General features: G+C 48.3%; 1 protein-coding gene across 10 annotated transcripts in view; it reads right to left on the bottom strand.

Annotated features, from left to right (window-relative positions):
- Window positions 1-21,115, bottom strand: part of MEF2D (myocyte enhancer factor 2D) — a 172,062-nt gene that overhangs the window by 73,380 nt on the left and 77,567 nt on the right. For 9 of the 10 annotated variants that reach the window (XM_034756671.1, XM_034756674.1, XM_034756677.1 and 6 more), the window contains one exon: window positions 2,139-2,412. In XM_034756671.1, coding sequence (XP_034612562.1) covers window positions 2,139-2,192 — 54 coding nt within the window. In that variant the 5' untranslated portion in view covers window positions 2,193-2,412. Of the gene's footprint in view, window positions 1-2,138; window positions 2,413-14,116; window positions 14,250-21,115 lie in introns of those variants that run through there. The other variant, XM_034756673.1, reaches the window with a different exon arrangement.

Here is a 21,115-nt window from a genome sequence, read left to right as displayed (position 1 = left end):
TGCTCAGTCGCTCTAGTTGCCTGTCGGGAGTTGGGGAGCTGGGATCTTTGGAAAATCTGGCCCCAGCAGTCTAGATCTCAACTCCGCCCCGTTCTAGCCACTAAGCTAAACTTCCTCCCAGAACTGGAAATAGACCCTCAAAATTCTGACTGCCCGTCCCCCAGCTCTAACCACTAGACAACCCGGGAGCAGAACCCAGGAATTCTAATGTTCATTCCCTAGCCCTGACCACTAGACCACTAGACCACGCAACCTCTCGGAATGGGAAATAGAACCCAGGAGTCCTGCTTCCCACTCCCCAGCCCTGACCACTACACCAAACTTTCTCCAAAGCTGGTAAATGGAACCCAGGAGTCCTGACTCCCCTGCCCCCAGCTCTATGCACCAGCCCACACTCCCTCACTGAGCTTTTGTCACACAGAATATGCACACCAGGGCTTTTATTTATTTTTTTCATGTGCTTTGGAGGCATTTCTTTTAAAGCAAACATCGCCCCACGGATTGCCATCAAGACAACAAACCCACCTGAATCCTTAAGGAAATAACTACTCAATAGGGCATCTGTCACGGTGGGTTAATTTTAAGACCTCACAACTTTGAGGGTGTTCCCTGAAGGCTAGGAGAATTCTGTTGCAGCAGTACCCACAACTTCCCCACTCGAAGAATCTCCAATGCTAGCTACAGAACTGCAGGGCCGCTGGCAAGTACAGCAATCAACATGGCATGTTGCAGATGAGGGTTCGTTCTGCTCATTATAAATAAGACCTGCTCCTCTTATTTGAGGGGGGGTGGGGGCTGGCTGATTATCTGATCCAGCCTCCTGCTAGTGCCCACTCATCCCCTAGGAGATTGTTTCTCTTCCCCCATGTAATCTCGGCCATGCCCTCCACACTCAGGGAAACTGACAACCCCCCGCCCATCGGTTTGAGCGGAGACAGTGCAGTCTTTTGGTGTTGGATTGTGGGCAGATCATTACAGAACCCGACGCCCTCACCCCCAATCTGTGCTCAAGCCACAGGGGACATACAGTGTTACAGCTCCAAATTACAGACCCTTGGCACTTCAGATCAGGCTGCAGCAGCCGATGCTTTTAGGTCGAGAGGTCTGCAGCTCAACCCCCCGTGCGCTGGTCCAAATGTCACCCGGCACATGGCAAGCCAAGCCCAGGGTCACCATAAAACCCAGGCAGAGCCAAAGGGGTCTCACACTCATGCCCAAAATCTAGCAGCTGCGAGGGGATAGACTGATACGCCGTATGCACCCCATGGGCCCGATCCTGAAAAGTGCTGATGGGGCTACCCAGAGGGTGGGGGCAAAAAGGGACAGTTCTCCCCCCGCCCCCGCAGTTCGCGCTGCCCTCCAAACTGCGTACCGTTGCAACCTGGTGTTCGGGGTCGCAACAATGCTCAGGTTTGGCCCCACAGCCCCTCCAACGGGCACCCGCCCTCCAACCTGAGTGGGGTTAAAACCCCGCATGCTGGGTCACAACACCACTCACTGAAATTGGACCCCTCTGTCATGATGGAGGAGCCTTCAGGCTAAACCCAACTGGGCCAGGTCACAACCCCCAAGGGATGGGGGAAAAGGGGGCATTTTCCATCTGGAATAAAATGTTTCAATGGAAAGGCTTTGCTGAGCTCTAAGAGGAGAACCTCATCTGCAGCCTCTAGCCACTGATTTCACATTAATGCACCGCTATTTAGTAACGCCTCTGCTTTGCGCCGAGCTGGGGAGTGTACCTCTCAAACTCCCCCGGCGCAAACCTGGCTGGCTTACCTCCTTGGAGCTCTTTTCATCTGCTGATCTCAAACCACTTTATAAAGGTGGGCACGTGTCACTGGCCCACATTTGCCAAAGCGACTAGTGATCCCAGTTGACCTGACTTGAGACACGGTGAAGGAAGATTTTCAGGGAACAGATGCTCTGCGCTGTCTGAAAAAATCAGCCTTTTTAAGGTGTCTCAGCTTGGGCAGCCAAAATCGCTCACCGCTTGGGAAAATGGAGACCGTTATCCTCATATTACAGACAGGAAAACTGAGGCACAAAGAAATGGGAGTTTGGTCTTTGAGCGTCAGTCGGGGTTGGGGGGGAGGGGCAGGATCAGCCCTACAAAAGGTATCAAATCAGGAATTACTGACCTGTCGATTTCGCTCATCCGTGATCCGCTGAATCTGGATCTTTTTCCTCCCCATCTTCTCCGGAAATCCTCACCGTACGGGGACGACTTTCGTGTGCGGGGGAGGGGAAAAAGAACCCTGTTTTAAAACGTTTTCATGAAAGAATGTTTTGGTATGTAAAAGTTTTTAAAACCAAAAAACAAACAAAAATCCGGGTTGCTTCTTGCTCAGTTCATGTTATGCTGCCGTCCGGTTAATTCCAGGTGCTTTGGGCCTCCAGGGGCTGCTTGGAAACCTAGGGAAGAGAGGAAAAAAGGAATTAAAACATTTTTTTCAAGCAAAGCCTTCCTAATTAGTCTTCTTCCTATTACCATAGCCCCTAGGAGTTCAGTCACAGAGCAGGACCCCATTGTGCTAGGGGTGGTACAAACAGCACAAAAAGACAGTCCCTGAGCCAAACTATGGGAGCACCTAGAGGCCCCAGTGGTATCCAGATGCCACAGTGCTAGGTGCTGCACAAACGCACGGTGAGACACCATCTCAGCCCCAAGGAGCTCGCAATCGTAATAAATTCACCAAGAAAATGACCAAAAAAAAGGACTCCGAGCAAAATTCCTATCCTCAGGACAAACACAACTGCATGAAGATTATTTACCTCGACTCTGGTAACATAAAGCAGCTAATCTCTCTCTCTCTCTCTGTTTATACCATGCCCACCACCACTGTGTCTGAGTTCATGTCTACACGACAGACGCGGCTAGCGCTGTAGCACCATAGGGCAGACGCTTCCTGCATCAACAGAAGGCAGATTTCCATTGCTGGAGTGAGCCCACGTCTCCGAGAGGGAATAGCTAGGTCAATGGAAGAATTTTTCTATCAAGCTTGTTGCACTTGGGGGAGTCGGGAGGGTGATAGAGGGGGGGACTCAGTTTAATTACACCACTCAGGGGGTGAAAGGTCAATCTAGGCCTTGCCTAAACACTGCTTAAACTCTACTGTATTATACTGAGTGTAGATGCAGCTATTCTGGTATAAAGGTGCCTATGGTGATATAGTCATTTCCATACAGGAAGGGGACTAGGCTATATTGATGCATATATTTATACCTGTGTAAGTGAGGCTGTACTAGCGGTTGTACTGATATTATGATATCAATTAAAAAAAAATCACACACCCCCGAACCAACAGTTATACCAGGACACAACCCATGTCTAGAGCAGGTTCCAGACCGCCTCAATTAAACCCGATCTGTTTGTCCAACCAAGGTCTTTCTTATATCATTGTCTAAAAATCTGGGCAGCCTGCAGACAAATGAAGACTTGGCATAGATTCACCTGTAGTGGTTCCTTACATTTTAATTATTTATTGCGTGCAAGGCCGAGGGGTCGGGACTGAGATGGGGGCCTCACTGAGGCAGATGCTGTACAAACACATACAGGGATTGCCAACTTTCTAATTTCTGAAAACCGGACCCTCCTGCCCCGCCTCTCCCCCCCAGGCCCCCCCCCCTCCTCCCCCCCCTCCCTTGAGGCCCCCCCCCCCTGCTTGCTCCTATCCCATCTCCACCCATCACTCACTGCTCACCCCTTCCCCCTTGCTCAATTCTTTCCACTTCCTACTCTCCACCCCAGCTGGGCTCCCTCTACTCCGGGGCTGGGAGGGGAGCTGCAGCCTGACTTAGACCCTGCTGCCTACCTGCCCAAAAGATGCAGGTGGTAGGCACCCCTGGCTGAGCAGGGGCTGGTGAGGGTTAATGATCCTGCATCTCCCCCACCTCTGCCCATGCTAACTGGACTTTTTGTGTCCAGTCAGTACATCTGACTGGACACTGCCAGGTCCCCTTTTTGACCGGACTTTCCGGTTGAAAACTGGACACCTGGCAACCCTACATACACAATCCTTGCCCCAAAAAGTTTACAGTCTAACTAGACACGGCAGACGACAATGCGAGAGGGGGGCATTCCTAAGGCCCCTTTATACCTCTCCAGCAACCGCAGGCCAGGGCAACTGTGCGCCCAATCTCTTGAAATGGGAGTTTTTCGAATGACCCGTGATGCTGCTCATTTCAGACTCCATCGCATATCACCGTCGAGGGCCCACTGACTCATTTCGACGGCGGGCTCCCGGCTCACCACCTGGCTGACGATGACGCTGTTAAATGACTGGGTCCGTTGCACGTGCGCTGAGGCTCCTTCGTGCTGCTCATTACAGCGAATGGAAATTTCACTGACACCAGGGTGTATTATCCCCATTTTACAGGGGCGCAGAGTGATTCATGGCCGTCTTTCCAGAAGACCTCAGGTCTCAATCAGGCACCAAATGGAGCAGCGTAGAAGTGGACAGTAGGTGCTAAGCCCTTTTGAAAATCTGTCCTTTATTAAGTACCTAACGGGGAGCTGAAGCACTTTCAAAAATACCCCGAATCACAGGCGCTCAGCAACTCAAACCCTGGCTGCAGGTTACGCAGCAAGGCTGGGACAGAGCAGGGAAGTGAATCTAGGGTCATATCTTAGCCACAAGTTCCACAGGCCTGTTGAGACAGCAGAGAACCATCCAGGGCACAGACAGGAAACATTTTTGCACACATGTGAGGGTGGGAGAAGACAGCCATAATAAACCAGTGAATTTCTGTTCTTTTGTGACACTCTGAAAAAGCAGTGTGGGGAGATTGGTTTTTTTGGTTTTTAAGTCAGAAGAAGTCAAGTGGCCGGTCGTTAGCCTGGGTCATTTAAATTCTTCGCCGCTTTCTGCCTGAATCTTCAATTTTGCATTTTTTTTAAATGTCTGTATCTGGACAGCCAAAGTGACACAGAAAGGTGTCCGGAAGGGGCATCAGAGAGAACATTTTAAAAAGAAGCCAAGACAGCCCTGGAGTTTTACTGTTATTAACACCAGTTGGATTTGGAGTGCTCTGATCAATCTGGTTTGAGGTCTGTGTTTATTTAAATCCTTCTGTTTAAGATTCTGTCCTCAGAAAAAGCAAGTGCAGCAATCTGGGGGGGGGAGAGGGCAGATGTGTTGTCATTCTTCACACATCACCAAGTAAGGGAATCCCAGCTTTCAGTGTAAAACTCAACTCGTTCCCAATTACAAAACCATAACACTAACTAGCTATTCCTCCTACTCTAGGAAACCTGGGATCCAGTGTGCGGTGAAGAGACAGGTATCAGCTGTGACATGGAGAGGAAGGATTTGGGGGGCGGGGAGAAGCACTAGGCTGTAGGCAATTTGGGTTGTATTCCCAGCTCTGACACAGCCTCGATGGACATACCTGCCAGGATCCCTGAGTAATTACTCCGGTGGCGAGCTCCCCTGAGTTGCCACGTGCCACGGCTCTGCTCCCCGAACTAGCTAAAGTTCGCCCAGGTATGCATCCATGAGCGGCAATCACACCCCCTGACTGCAATGCAGACACACCCCGCAAGTCATTCTGGGCCTCAGTTCCTTGATCTGTATAAAGGGGATAACTGCACTTCATTGGCTCTGATCCTGCCTTCAGCAGCACACGGGCAGAATGCTGCCGCGGGGAAGTCAGAGCACAAGGCGATCGGCGGCATTTTGATGTCCCCGATCTCACAATCTTTCGTGTGTTTATCCTCACAACACTCCCGTGAGGCAGGGCCATGCTTTCCTCTCCATTTTATAATGGGGAACAGCGGCAGCCCAGTGACTTGACCAAGGTGACACAGGAAGCTTGTGAAAGAGCAGGGACGTAAGCCCACCCTGCCTCTCCTCTCCACGCTCAGCGCTAGCCCTGAATCTCGCCTGCTAAATGGCCCTGGAAAGAGACCTGAACGGCAGAAATCTTTTCAGAGGTTGTTTGGAAGAGGCTGAAGTGACCCAGCAAGGCAAAGCACCAAGCTGTCTAGCATTACAACCAGCCCCAACGAGACAGCATGTCTCAACAGGGAGAGGGGCTAAGCTGCATGCAATAGGATTTCAAAGTTGGCAGCTTTTCGTTTTTCTACTGAGCTGTTCTTGCTCACCCCATCAACCTTAAAAGCTCTTAGCAGCTTCTTTTTCAGCCCAAGTGTCAGCTCCCTGGATGGGTTTTGGAGCCCCGCACTGTTCCTTTCTGTGGACAGCAACAACAGCAGGACATTTTTCAAAGTTCAACATTCAGGATTATAATTTTTCCTTGAAATGTCACGCTTTGGTAGGGAAAATGGGGATGAAATTTGTGCCTCTGCTTTTCCCTCTGCTTCTTTTTACAGGGAGCAAGAAAAACAGCAATAATAATATTACATTGTATTACAGCAGTGACTTGAGGGCCTGGATCAGAATCGGGGCTCGTGTGCTAGGTGCTGTACAGAGATAAACACAGTCCCAGCTCTTTCATCCTAAGATCTCCAAGGACTTCACCAATACAATTTCAGCCCTACCACACACAGTGACAAAAGGAAGTACTATTTTTTTCCACACAAAGCATCATTAACCTGTGGAACTCATTGCCACAAGATATCAGTGAGGCCAAGCAACTGACCCACTGCTCCACTGTACCAAAACTATGAAGAGAACCAGGAATGTTGATTCCTAGGCCCCTGCTCTGACACTAGACCATACTCCCTCCCAGATCCAGAAGAATACCGAGGACTCCCAGTCCCCCGTCCTAATCACTAGTCTACACCCCCAAAAACCAAGCAATCCCAGTCTTCCCTGCCTTATAAGCTTGCCATGAAGTTTGCCAGTGTCCAATTTATTTCTTCTGCCTCAGTTACTTTAATTCTGGGTAAAAGGGTTTACATGTATATCTATAAATCACATTTGCTAATAATGCCATAAAAAATGGCACACCAGCAGGAATTCGCTTCTTTGTCGGTCCTATTGACTCAGGTATCAAAGCATACCAGGGGGAAGATTTCTTTTCCGAAACCCACTATTCATTTTCCATGAAAGAAGAACACTTGGACGGTTAAGACACATGTATTCACAGGAGGCCACAGACATACAAGAAACAAAAAGTTCTTTTTACCTCCCCCGTACCAAGGTTCTTTACAAGGACAAATCGTATTGAAATGACATTTACCAGCTGAACCCCGGTTTTCTTTCTTACATTATTGAAACGTATGCACCTTTCCCGTTGCCGTTAATAAACAGCAATGCAACTGCAGTCGTCTGGCAATGGAAGAGCGGCAGCAAAAGGGAAGTGGGACCGATATGATCATGTGAGATGGGGGCCCGCTCTATATGATGATAAGATAGGACATGCCATATGGGACCATTCAAAAAAGCACTAGATAAGCTCATGGAGGATAGGTCCATCAATGGCTATTACCCAGGATGGGCAGGGATAGTGTCCTTACCTCTGTTTCTCAGAAGCTGGGAATGGGTGACAGGGGGTGGCTCACTTGATGATTCCCTGTTCTGTTCATTCCCTCTGGGGCACCTGGCACTGGCCACTGTCAGAAGACAGGATACTGGGCTAGATGGACCTTTGCTCTGACCCAGTGTGGCCGTTCTTCTGACCACTAGCTCAGTATCCCACTTTCTACCACACCAAGATAAATCACTGGTCCATCAGTAGCCCATCTTCTGCAGTACCAAATCAGACCATGAGATTCTCTAGCCAACTAACCCACTTCCTGCTACATCAGATCAGGGTAGTGCTCTAGCCAGCTAAGAAGAATGGTCTAGAGTGGTGCTTTTCCACCCGTGGTCTGCAGACCTCTGGGGGTCCCGCAGGCTATGTCAGAGATTTCCAAAGGGGTCCGCACCGCCAGTCAACATTTTTGAGGGGTCCGCAAATGAAAAGGAAAAAAAGCTTGAAAACCACTGGTCTAGAAGATCAAACTTTTGGCTCGTCTGCTGGGAGATCTGTCCCCTGAGTCAGCCCCCAGGAGAAAAGTGAAAAAAGTGGAGCTGTTTGTTTGGTTTTTCCCCATTGAGATTAAACAAAGAGTTCGATTCTGTTTTGGTCAAAACATGAACCATTTCTACTCAAAGGGTATTTGCTATTTTAAAAAAGGGGTTCAAAGGACATTTTTCATTCAGATCAACCTGGCATATTATTAGCGGTTTATATCACAACAGGAAGGATCCTGGTGCTGGAAACGTACATAATGGACCTCAGCTAGCATATATCAGCCTGGAAATGAGGTTGATTTACAGCAGCTGAGGATCTGAACTAGTAATTAATGGGGAGGGGAGGGGAGCGATCTGCAGTGATTACTCTCTCCTTTGTTTTCTGCTTTCCTTCATCTGAAATACAAAGCATTCGGGCTGAAAGGGCGCTGTGTTCTGCTCAAGGTGTATGAAATAACATAACATCAGTACAAAATCAGACCTTTGGTCTATGTCATCCAGCATCCCGCCTCCGACAATGGCCAGCACCGGCTGCTTCAGAGGACGATCGAAATAACTCGCTAATGTACAAATATGTAATAATCTACTCAGGAGAGAAATTTCTTCCTAACCCATGTGCTTTCTGTTCATGCCCTGAAGCATGAGTATTTACATCCCTTACACATGTTTAATCCTATCATATATAAGTGCGTATGTCTTTAATAAAAAGAGCGAGAGGGACTTGTCGCACCTTAGAGACTAACAAATTTATTTGAGCATAAGCTTTCGTGGGCTACAGCCCACTTCATCAGATGCATAACATGGAACATATAGTAAGAAATATATATACATACAGAGAACATGAAAAAGTTAAATGTCTAATCCTATTGTGCATATGGCTACTGCAAGTCTAAATAATATTCAGCAGCAGTGAGTTCCACATGTTAATTATATGTTGCATTAAAAATGTGCAAGTTGGCAACATTGCCTAGCCCTTTCTTTTCAAAACCGGGCAAAACCCTTTCAAAACCCTTTCTTTTCAAAACCCCCAAAGTCAACCAGAGTCAAGGATTCCTAACACCTCTGAAAAGCAAGCCCCACTCATCTGATGATGGGGACATAAATGGCACCCAAAATGGTCATATTTGAAGTTTTAGGCCTCAGGGTCTAATTCTGCATAATTAGAGTCAATAGGAGCTCCCCACAAATGTACTGTTCCACGATTAGCAAGAAGGTATTATTGAGGCCAAGAGTTTAGCAGAATTTAAAAATAAAGATTTGGATACTGAAGTTATCAGAGTTACAGTGGATACTTAACACTTCTGAAAATCAAGTCATAAGTGACTTGCCCCAAGTCACACAAAGTAGCAGTGGCAGGGGTAGACAGCACTTCCCTTCAGGTGTCATAATACAAGTCACCTTCTTTAACCACTAGACCATATTCTTTTCCAGAGCTGGGGATGGAACCCAGGAGTCCTGGAGCCCAGTCTCCTGCTCTAACCATTAGAAAACACTACCTCCCAAAGTTGGAAGAAAACCTAGGAGTCCTGGCGACTAGCTCCTTCTTTTAATCATTAGACAACATGCCTTCCTGACCTGGAAACCCCCCCCTTCCTCCCCCGCATCCTGTGCACCCGTCCTTTTCTCTAACCACTAGACAACACTGTAGGAAAAAGAAATTTTTGCGCTGCTTCTGTGTCCGTCGCAAAGGGGGAGAAAAGGAATCTGTGACTTTACAAAATGTATCCTTTCCACCCCAAACAAACCAACAAACAAAAAATAGCCCAAGACAAATTCAGACCTTTGAGAGGGAGAAGAAAAGCATTCAGAAAAGCGAGGCGCTATTAAGCTCCACTATGAGATTCGGCTGTCAATGAACGGAGCTGGGTTAATCCTCATACAAAGGGGATGACTTGCAAGGCGGTCTCTGCTCACAGTCCTTGCCTTTTCTTCCCTTTTCCAATAATGAGCAACACCGAGGCCCCCTGAGGCAGGAAAACAAGGCTCCCGAATCTGACAGCCCAATCAAGGCCCCGCAGCCCCGGGACGCGAAGCTTCTGCTGGTTTCATCCTGCCTTCTCGTAAGTCGTGTTTGTCATAAGGCAGGGGAGAGAAATGGAGATCCGTCTAGGTGTGGAACTTGGAGCCGACTCGCGTTTATATTGGAGCAGCCCTGAAGCCACGGTGTCAGGAGCCAAAGTCAGTCAGGATGCCTGGGTTCTAGTCCCACCTTGAGGAAGGGAGTGTAGCCTAGTGGATTGAGCAGAGGACTAGGACCTGGAGCTTCCTCCAGGAAGGAAGCATGGGAGACCAGCTGCCATAGACTCTTGGGGTACATCTACAGTCATAGGTGTGGAGCTAGGGGTGCTGGGGGCGTTGCCACGCCCCCTGGCTTGAAGTGGTTTCCATCATATCCAGGGTTTGCGGTTTGGTTCAATGGCTCTCAGCACCCCCACTCCACACATTGTTCCAGTTCCCCTGTCTATACTGCAATAAAACCCCTAGCTGCGGCTGACCGGACTCGGGCTCGCAGGGCTGTAGACATTCAGGCTCGGGCTAGAGCCCAGAATCTGAGACCCTGTAAAGGGGGAGATCTCAGAGCCTGGACTCCAGCCTCGGTGTCTACCCCCTGTCATTTTTAGCCCCATAGCCTGAGCCTGCTAATCCAGGGTCTGAGGGTTTTTTTATTGCTGGGTAGACATACCCTTAGGGTCCATCCCCACTTCTGGGAGGGAGCGTAGACTAGAGATTAGAGCAGGTGGAAGGGGCATGCCAGAACATCACCTTCTATTTGCAGCTCTGGACGGGAGCATTGTCTAGCGGTTAGAACAGGGGGGAACTGAAATGTGTTTTCTTCCCAGGTCTGGGAGAGGGTGTGGTCAGAGCAGCAGCAAGGATTGATGATTTCTGGGTTGTAGAACGGACGCTGGGCTCCGTTCCTGGGACAGTATTGTCTAGCAGTGAGCTCAGAACCTACGTCAGGACTCCTGAGTGCGGTTACTGATTGTGCTACTGGCTGAGTGTATCATCCTGGGAGCAAGTCACTTACCATCTCATCTTCAGAGGTGCAGAGCACACGACAGCCCCCGTTAGCTAGCACTTGTTACATGATTGAAATGGAAACGGTATCTAAGAGCCGAGTGGACATTTTCACCTGGCACGCAGACCCTAGGGCAGCAGCCCTTGATCAAAGTAAGAACAAGGGATGAATGGGCAGGCAAAGAAAACACTGGAGACCTGTGGAAAGAACCACCCCCTCCTGATCAACCCACATCAATGAAAAACAAGGAAAGGAGGAATTAACCTCACATGACTGCAGCCCACTCAGATATCACGGCAGCAAGAATGGCAGTGGGATCTAGTGGAAAAGGCACTGCCATGAGAGTTAGAAGAGATGGGTTCCGTTCCCAGCTCCGCCATGTAACCTTGGCGAAGTTACAGTCCCTCTCTCTGCCTCAGTTTCCCCACCTACCAGTTGGCTATATTGACTGTACGCTCTTTGGGGCAGGGACTGTCTCTCACTAGGTGTCTGTGCAGCACCCACCTATTTCCAATAGTTTAAGGCCAGACGGGACCATTAGATCATCTAGTCCAGGGGCTCTCAACCTTTTTCTTTCTAAGTCCCCCCGCAACATGCTATAAAAATTCCACGGCCCAGCAGTTCCACAACCACGGTTTTCTGCATATAAAAGCCAGGGCTGGGGTTACGGGGTATCAAGAAGGGCAATTGCCCAGGGCCCCACACCATAGGGGCAACACGAAGCTAAGTTGCTCAGGCTTCGGCTTCAGCCGCAGGTGGTGGGGCTCTGGGCTGCAGTCCCGCATGGTGGCACTTCGATTTTCTGCCCTGGGCCCAAGTAAGTCTAACGCCAGCCATGCTTGGCGGACCCCCTGAAACCTGCTTGCAGCCCCCCAGGAGGCCCAAGACCCCTGGTTGAGAACCACTGAACTACTCTGACCTACAGTGTAACACAGGCCATTACGTTTCACCCACGTTCCCCTACATTGAGCCCAATGACTTGAGCTCAGCTAACGCATTTCAGTCCCCAGGAGACTAAATGGATGCGTGCCCCAGGCAGAGAACAGGCGAGACCGAGGTGCACCAACGGCCCAGGCCCCTGCAAGGGAAGGGAATCAATTAGGTGAAGTGACCTTGCATGGGATCCGCCTAGCACAAGGAGGCTTCTAGATGCTGCTGCAATACGGTAAGAAGACCCTGAATAGAAAAGGAAGGAAGCCACTTGCAGGCTGCAATGGGCTTTATTTTGAGTTCAGCATCCAAGCCAAGGTGAAGATGTCAGTAAAGAATAATCCAGACCTTGACAGACACATGCTTAAAGATGCTTGAAAATCCACCCATCTGCCTGGCTATTTCAAAGGGAGGGAGAGACAGCCTGACCTGCCCTCGCTTGCGTCGATCGTTTAATGACAGACAATAGCTCACGGTCCGGTCCGTGCAGAGCAGTGTGTGGGTGATCAGCTGGCCAAGAGATGGGACAAGTCACCTGTATTAGTGATGCTACAGTTTGGTTGCTTTACACACACTTTAAAACCCACTTGTTCTTTCAAGTGGCCGGACCGGTTGGCTGCTTAGCCTAACCACAACAGGGTGCTTCCAGCCAGTACTTGCATGCAAAGGAAATTTAGTGAGAGGTCCTTGCACCCTGCACCTCATGCAGTCACCGACACCAGTGCCACGCGGTGTGGAGACACTGCCTTCTACCGGCGCAAATGACTACCCAAGACGCAGGGCAGTGAAGGCGATAGAAATAAAAGAATTGCTGAGAGAGCAGGGAGGCAGTGAGACCTAATGGATAGGGCATGAGAGCGGGAGTTAGGAGACCTGCGTTCTGTTCCTGCCTTGGCCACTGGCCCACAGGGTGACCTTGGGCAAGTCACTCCCCCTGTCTGTGCCTCTGTTTACCCATCTGTACAATAGGGATAACAACGCTGACTTTTCTCTGCAAGGGGCAAATGAAAAATGGCTATCAGAGAGGGAAGATTTATGACCTAACACACCACTGGATGGTTCCCAATATTTGATTTGTGCTGTCCTTCGATTGTAAATTCTCCAGGGCAGAGATCGTCTCCTCCTACGTGGATGTAAAGTGCATAAGATAATGGGTCCCTGACCCTTGACTGCAGCCTGTCGGTGCTACCCCAATACAAATAATGTTTTATTAATAATAATTAATATTATTATTAAGTTGAGAGAGACCACCTTTGTCCTGATACATAACTTTTGCCATTTCATGCTACACAAGCTCATTGCTATGTTATTCATTAATTGGTTTGATTTATATGAGCGTAGTACCTGAGAGCCCCAGTCACAGACCAGGACCCCATGGTGCTAGGCGCTGTACAAAAAGACGTTCCCGGCCCTAAGGTGCTTACAATCCAAGGATCTAGCCTTCGTCCACGCGATCATTAACAGATTATGTAGATTATGTAATTAGCCTAAGTCATAGAAGGAAATCTATGGCGGGAGCAGGAACTGGGCCCGGGTTTTTATGGCCCTGCATAGGACACTACCCCATACAGTCAGTAGGAATTATTTTGGGGAAGGTCTGTGGCGTGGTGTTATCCAGTTGGTCAGACCAGGTGATCACAATGGGCCCTTCTGGCCTTCGAATCTAGGACCAGTCCTTCCTTAGTTTAACTCCATTGGTTCCAACCGGCCTGAATTTATCCCAGTTCCGTCGCTGCTACCGTTTTTCTATCACCTTTATCTCGCGGCTCTGAGAGCAGGGCACAAAGCAAGCCAGACACTCTTAACACATGGCTACGGATGAGGTGGTCTCCATGGCAACCATTGCCATGCAACAGCTCTTCGACTTTTCTTCCCTCACGTGCCGGGTTTTTATGCCGTTTGGTGCAAGTGGAGGCAAGAAAAGCCGCTACGAATTGCCCCGGCAGGTTGACTGGCGAGCGCTCGCTTGTGTCAGAGATGCCGGCGGCTCTGTACAACTCTGACTGCTTTATCCAGACCGTCTCCAAAGATACGTTGCAACCGTTCTCCAATCGCTAGGCACGGCCCTGCTGTGCCAGAGCCCCGACCCAAACCATTTTTATGACAGTAGCGTTGGAGCGCTCAACAGTGTGACTACCTCGCTTGTAAAATGGGATTGTCCTACCTCAGATGGCAATGGTGGGGTGCTTAAATACTCCAGTGATGGTGGCTATAGAAGTCTGAGAGATACAGAGGGGCAGTGACTCACCCATGGCCACACAGCAAGTCAGTGGCGGAGCTGGAAGCAGGCTCTGGCTCTCCCGAGTTCCATTCCAATCCTACTACACCACATCCCCCATGGACTACAACTGGGATTGCGAATGGGTGGAGGGGCCTCTTTGTAAAGCACGTTGAGATCTCTAGCTGCCATGCCCTGTAGAGAAGGTATGTGTTATTGATATGGCCCTCTGGGAATCTGGCAGAGTAAGGCAAAGGTTCGATCTGATCAGGACGTCCAGGATTCCACTCCGGGTTTTTGGTTCAGGCCTTGACTTCCCAGCCTGCCCTTGAAATTTGTCTCCCAAGAGGCAGAATGGGCTTGCAGTTAAGGCACCGGACTGGGATTCAGGAGATTTGGGTCCAATTCTTTGGACTCCTCGTGTGACGTTGGGTAAACCATCCAATCTGTCTGCATCTCATTGCCCCACATGCAAAGTGGGAAGAGCTGTTCTTTTCTTGGCTGTTTCGATTTTAACCTCGCTCACTGTGCGGTCCCGCCACAGCTCATGCAATGGGGCGCTGGCTTCAGTTGAGACATCTAGGCGCTACTGGACACGAAATATTTGTACAGTTCAGAAGAGACCTATATAGCCAGCCCACCGGCTTGAGGGGCCTGGGGCGTTTAAAGGGTGCCCAATACATAACCATCAACCCAGGAAGGTGATAGAGCTTTGGTGAGTCCCTTCTGCAAGGCACACAGCAAAGCGCTTGGGCTATGGAACCTGTTAGAGAATGCAAGAAGCAGAGAACTCCAGAATCGCTTCTCCCCCCATCTCGCTATTATACAAGTATGACTATCACAGCAATTAACAGACATGCCAATTAAATACAAGCAGGTGCTGGTTAACTCTGCACTGAGTAATTCATACCCGACTCGAACTAAATTGCTTTAAATTGGAGAGACGGGCGAAGGAGCCGAGTTTGCAATTGGCAAAGGGGAGAGGAAAATCATCTCCGCTGGGAAATATTTTTGCACAAGCAGAGGTGCTTAGGAATCTGGGTCCACTTGATCCAATCCCCCCAGGATTAGGGAGCAGGCAATTCAATGAGAGGGTTTGTATCTCATCCAAATCTCTTACTACTGGACAGTGGATTGTATGGAAAAAAGTATTTCCTTTCAGCATTTTTTAATTCACCACCTTTCGATTTCACTGCTCTGATGCTACAAGACACGGTGAATAGAAATTCCACATCCACTTTCTCTAGACCATTCATTATTCTGTACATCTCATCACTTTCCAAACCAGAAGGCAAATAAAAACCTAAGTTTTATTTATGTTTAAAAGCTCATTATTTTTAAGCCAAACTCATGATTTGATGGCGGGAGGGGATTGACTTGGTTTTTTTGGAAGTTTAGAGCTGACAACACTGGAACAATTCCTATCTTTGCAGTCCCTCTTCATGGGAGCTTTTCCATGCTCCTAATCCAGGGGTAGGCAACCTATGGCACGCGTGCCAAAGGGGGCATGCAAGCTGATTTTCAGTGGCACTCACGCTGCCTGGGTCCTGGCCACCGGTCCAGGGGGCTCTGCATTTTAATTTAACTTTAAATGAAGCTTCTTAAATATTTTAAAAACCTTGTTTACTTTATATACAACAGTAGTTTAGTTCTATATTATAGACTTATAGAAAGATACCTTCTAAAAACTTTAAAATGTATTACTGGCATGCAAAACCTTAAATGAGAGTGAATAAATGAAGACTCGGCACACCACTTTTGAAAGGTTGCCGACCCCTGTCCTAATCACTCTGGTCTCCAGGCTGTCCCTGAACCTCCTCTAATGCAAAAATATCCTCTCCAGAGGGGATGATCAGAACCCCACACTAGGACAGTAAGCTCAAAGGCTCAAAGTGAAATTGACTAGAAACTGCCCAGTCCTTTTTCATTGTTCAAGGTCATTCAAATGTAACAAAGCGAACAATCCACAGAGAGTGAAATGTCACTTTGGATTTTAAAAACCCTTTCAGTTTTAATCGTCTCAATATTATTAGCAATTTACAATGACATTTCTTGTTTTAAAAAAATATTTTAATATAACTGAATCGTAATTTTTTTTAAAAGAAAACTATTTAATCTCTCAAATCAGTGAAAGAATTTGTGCAGACCAAAAAAAAAATCACAAGTGCATTTTAAAAAGCTTCCTGGAAAACCTGGCCCGGATTTTCAAAGTAACTTCTTATTTCCAAGAGCCCAATTGAAGATGCTTTAAGGGCCTGATTTTCAGGGAGTGGAGTCACGCCCCTTTCAGGTCTCTCAAGCGGAGCTCCTGAAAACCAAAGCAGTCAAAATGAGTCGGCTCCCTAGAAAATCTTACCCTGAGTGTGTTTAGAAAGCCTTCAGTTTCAGATCCTGTGTCCCCCTGTCACAACAAGCACCAGTGGTTAAATCTGCCCCCTTTGCACCAGTTGCAGAGGGTGAGGCCCTCCTGACCTCATATAGCAGAAGCATAGAATCCTGAACTTAGAAAATGGAAAATAAGTAACTGGTTTTAAAATGCGTCGCAATGGGGTCTAGTGGTTAGATCGGAGGATGGAACACATGCATGGGTTCTATTCCTAGGTCTGGGAAGGAATATGGTCTAGTAGCTAAGGCAAAGGATTCGGTTCCACTCCCAGCTTTGGAAAAACATGTGAGTCTAGTGGTTAAGAGCAAAGGGAGTGGGAATCAGAATGCTTGGTTCTGCCGCCACATCTCTCATCTGCAGAACATTTATCCACAAGGGCATGGCGAGTCTTAAAAAGGGGATGTTTGCAAAGCACATTGAGACCGGCAGATGGAAGGCAGCACCAGGTGTGCAAAGTATTCAAAAGAGAGATTTTGTCTTGTCGGTGTATTTGTGTCACTGACGGTCTCCCGACCTCCCGCTCTCAAACCTGCTTTCCCAACCGCAACCCGCGCAACGGAGCGGTGCGACGTTGTAACCCGCCCGGAGCCCCTCTTTTGTCAGCAGCAGGGGTATGGGGAGGGGGCAGAGTGACAGGTTAAGAGGGGCTCAGAGATGAGAGACAAGAATGATGAGAGGCCTAGAAAAATCTCTCCTATGAAGAGAGACTGAAAGAACTGGCACTGCTCATAGAGGAGATAAATGAGAGGGAACCTGATAAAGCTGATGAGATACTGAATGAAGGCAGATTGGGGGCCGTGTCCCACAAGGCAAGGGGCAGGGGATGGTCGACGAAAGCAGGATGTTTAAAGCTGATAAAGGGACAGCGACACGAAGAGCAAGAAGAGCCAGAGGTACAAGAGTTAGTATTCAAAAGAAAACAAGACTTTTGGAAGAGAGAAATGCTCCTGCTTCTGGACAAAAACCAACCTCTAATTAGGATTTGGAAAACGCCTTCATTGGGGCAGGTGTCATAGGGCGTGGCTGCCCTAGAGCGCCCCCTGCTGGCTGAGCATGGCCCTGCAGGTGCTCCCTGCAGTGATTTCCCCTCACCCGGGGATTCACACTGCTCAGGCATCCAGCCAGGTCGCTCGGAGTTTGATCCCTTTCCAGAGGGAGGTCAAACAAAAGTCTCAGACAAACGAAAGGTTCTTCTGTCCCCCTCTGGGCTCCTCTGCAGTCGTCCCTCTGGGTTCAGGTCCCAGTCCTTTTAGGATTACCTTTCAGTCTCTCTGGAATAGAGCCTGGACTCCCAGGCTTCGTCTCTGCATTCCCCTTGCCCAGTCTCAGGTCCCCTAAGGAACCTTTCAGTCTTCCCAGCTCTGGGATAGATCACTGACCTACAGCCTACAACCCTAGAGTCCTACCACACCTGACCTAAATGGGGCTTCTGTGGATGGCCTTGATTTCCTGCCATTCCTCCCCAAACTGCCTTCTCTGCCCCTTTTATGAGACCCCGGTGCTTAGCAGGCTGTCACCTGTCACCAATTAGTTCTACTCCTTAGGGCTGGAGACAGCTGATTGTCCAAGGCTGGCTAGCCCCAGGCCTCCTGGCCTTTAAGGGGCAGGCCACCCTAGATACGTCCACACTGCAATCAGACACCCGCAGCTGTCTCAGACTCACGGGACTTGGACGGTGGGACTGACACGCTGCAGTGAAACAGCCCTGCAGCCTACACCAGCTGCGGGTTTTTAATGGCAGTGGAGGCATATCCCTGTTATAGAAGATTATCCCTTCGCTGCAGGGTGTCCTGCCCCGGCCTCTGAAGCAGCTGGTGCTGGTCATTGTCAGAGACAGGACACTGAGACACCTGGAGCCCAAATCCAGGCTCACAATTCTTCTATTCTTCGGTTCCTAGATTTGAGTTGCTCAGTTCTTTCTTGCACAGAAATAAAGTGGGCTTAGAACTGGCAGCCGTAGCTCTAAAGCCATGCCAAGAAAAAATCCTTACAAGTAGATTTTCATTATATTTATACATCTGGGTAAGTTCCCATTGAAATCAACGAGAAATACTTGTATCCTGCTGTGGATTCGGGGTTTGATCTAAACCCCATTCAAGTCAATGCAGGAATCTTTCCCATGGAATTCAGTGGGTTTTGGATGGCTGCCTTAGAGCGCAGAATCTGTTGGATATTTACCTCATCATCTCCTGAATGACTTGTGCCCACTGAGGACACATCTAATTAGAAAGCCCTAGGGTTCACCTGGTTTATACAGTTTTTATGTGGCATCTCACTGTATAACAGGCACCTGAAAGGAGTCGATCCAGGCAAGGTATCTCCCCAACATTCGCTGTGGTGAACACTGACAGCACGAAATCACATGATTTCACTGCACGACCTTTATCCTCCTTAACGTCTCATTTTACTCCCAGCTGGCCTACCCCCTCCCCAATTGTCGTGCAAGTTTCCAGCTTCTCATGAACTTAAGAGGACAAACTTCTGATCCTGTGTGCGCTAGTGTAGAACTAGAGTAACTCCACTGCCTCAGGCCAGTAAGACTGAGATGATCTTTCCGAGTGGAAAGATTTGTTCTTTGTTCTTTGACTATTTCCTCTTCATAGTCCCCTGTATCCCCCTAATTTCCATCTTACACTTCACTTGGCATTGTTTATGCTGCTTTCCGCTGGCTTCAATGTGGCTATTCTTATTAATAATTGTCTGTAGCAGCTGGAAGCCCCAATTGAGATCAGAGCCTTGATGTGCTGGGTGCTGTACATTCTATAGCAAGACAGTCCCCTGCCCTGAAAAGCTAGATAAAAAGCTATTATCCCCACTTTACACACGGGGAACTGACGCACAGAGAGATACAGGCCTGAATTCTCAGTTACAGTAAGGCCTGGTCTACACACTGATTTTGTACCGGTATAACTGTTGGTTAGGGGTGTGATTTTTTACTGATACAATTATACCAATACAGTGTGGACGCAGCGCTTTATACTAATATAACTTATTCCCTTTCCCATATGAGAATCAACTATCCCGGTATAAACACTTTTATACCGCTACAATTGCATCCACACTCAGGAGGGTTATACCACATTAGCGCTCCCGGTATAATTCAAAGGGTACAACTTTTGGGAGTAGACCAGACTGCCCAGTCTGGGCCTTAAACTGGCCCAAAATGCAATGTCAAAAGACCTAAGTCACTTGCCCAAGGAAATCTGTGGTAGAACCAAGATCGAACCCAGATCTCTTGGGTCCCATGGCAGGGCTGAGCCCAAAGACCGGCCATCACTACCGCAGATGCAGGCCAGATTTCTATTTTCTGAAAAATACATATTTAGCTATAATAACCTCTTGAACTTGGCTATTTAACCACAGTTCTTGCCTTCCTGTTTCCTTTTCATAGAGGGCTATGCATACCTTCTGTGACTCAGTTATTGTTTCTTACTTATCCGCCACACTGAGTCTAAGGATTGTAATTTCCTCACTGGCTTAAGATTCTTGTTGACCAGCTTCCTTTAAAAAAAAAGAAAGAAAAATCCTCCTTTCTTGGTACCTTTCTTCCCCCTCCAAAGGATACTGAACAGAATCACACTGTGGTTACTCAACGACAGTTAACTTATTGAACCAAATCCTGGGCGATTCTTGTCGCTTTTTTTTTTGTTTTTTTGCACATATTCTAGCTTTAGCTGCTCTAAGAAGCCATCATTTAACGATCTCACAGGCTGGACATTACTGGTCTAAATATCTCAAAGGAAAAGAGGATCACAGATATGGCAATTATTTTTCATGCAAAATGTAAGGGGGGGGGAATCATTCCCCAACATTTCCAATGAAGATTTTTCACGTTATTGATGAACATCTGAAAACTTTTTTTAAAAAACACAAAGTATTTGGGGGTTTTGGCTAAATATTTGTATTCTTTTTTTTTTTTCTTTCCGGTTTCTGGCTGTTTGTGGGGGGAACGAACCAAAAATTTTTACCAAAATGGAAATATTCTTTGAAAAAAGCCATTTTGGTTGAAAAAAGAGAGAAGGGTGATACGGACTGACAGGGGAGCACAAGGAAACTAGACAACAACCCTGGCCAGTGGGATAAGCTGTGTTCTCGGCACATAGGCACAGGGCTGCCCAGAAGGGGGGGCAAGTGGGGCAATTTGCCCCTGGCCCCGCAGGGGCCCCCACGAGAATATAGTATTCTATAATATTGCAACTTTTTTTTATGGAAGGGGCCCCCGAAATTGCTTTTCCCCCAGGCTCCCTGAATCCTCTGGGCGGCCCTGCATAGGCATCACAGTACAGGAGAGCTGAAGGAGAGATTTAAAGGAGACCACTGAGTAGCTGTGTGGATCTTTACAGGAGATCCCCCCAAACATGAGAAGGGCAGAATGCCAGTACAGCCTATGCACAGAGGGGGTAGGCATTTGTCCCTCTCTAGCGGCTGGTCCCTGACTCTGCCACACGTAGCAGTTTGCAGACATTAATCCTTTAGCACAAGCAGTAGAGGTTCATGCTGTTACAGTCTGGGGTGTAATCCCGACCGGTGAAGAGTTGTGTCATCGGGTGACCAGATGTCCCGATTTTATAGGGACAGTCCCGATTTGGGGGTCTTTCTCTCTCATAGGCACCTATTACCTCCCCACCCCCGTCCTGATTTTT

The sequence above is a fragment of the Trachemys scripta genome, chromosome 24, assembly GCF_013100865.1.
Source record: "Trachemys scripta elegans isolate TJP31775 chromosome 24, CAS_Tse_1.0, whole genome shotgun sequence".
In the NCBI taxonomy this organism is placed as follows: domain Eukaryota; kingdom Metazoa; phylum Chordata; order Testudines; family Emydidae; genus Trachemys; species Trachemys scripta.
The sequence above is the reverse complement of the archived record's forward strand: the minus strand, read 5'-3'. Positions and strand labels throughout refer to the sequence as shown.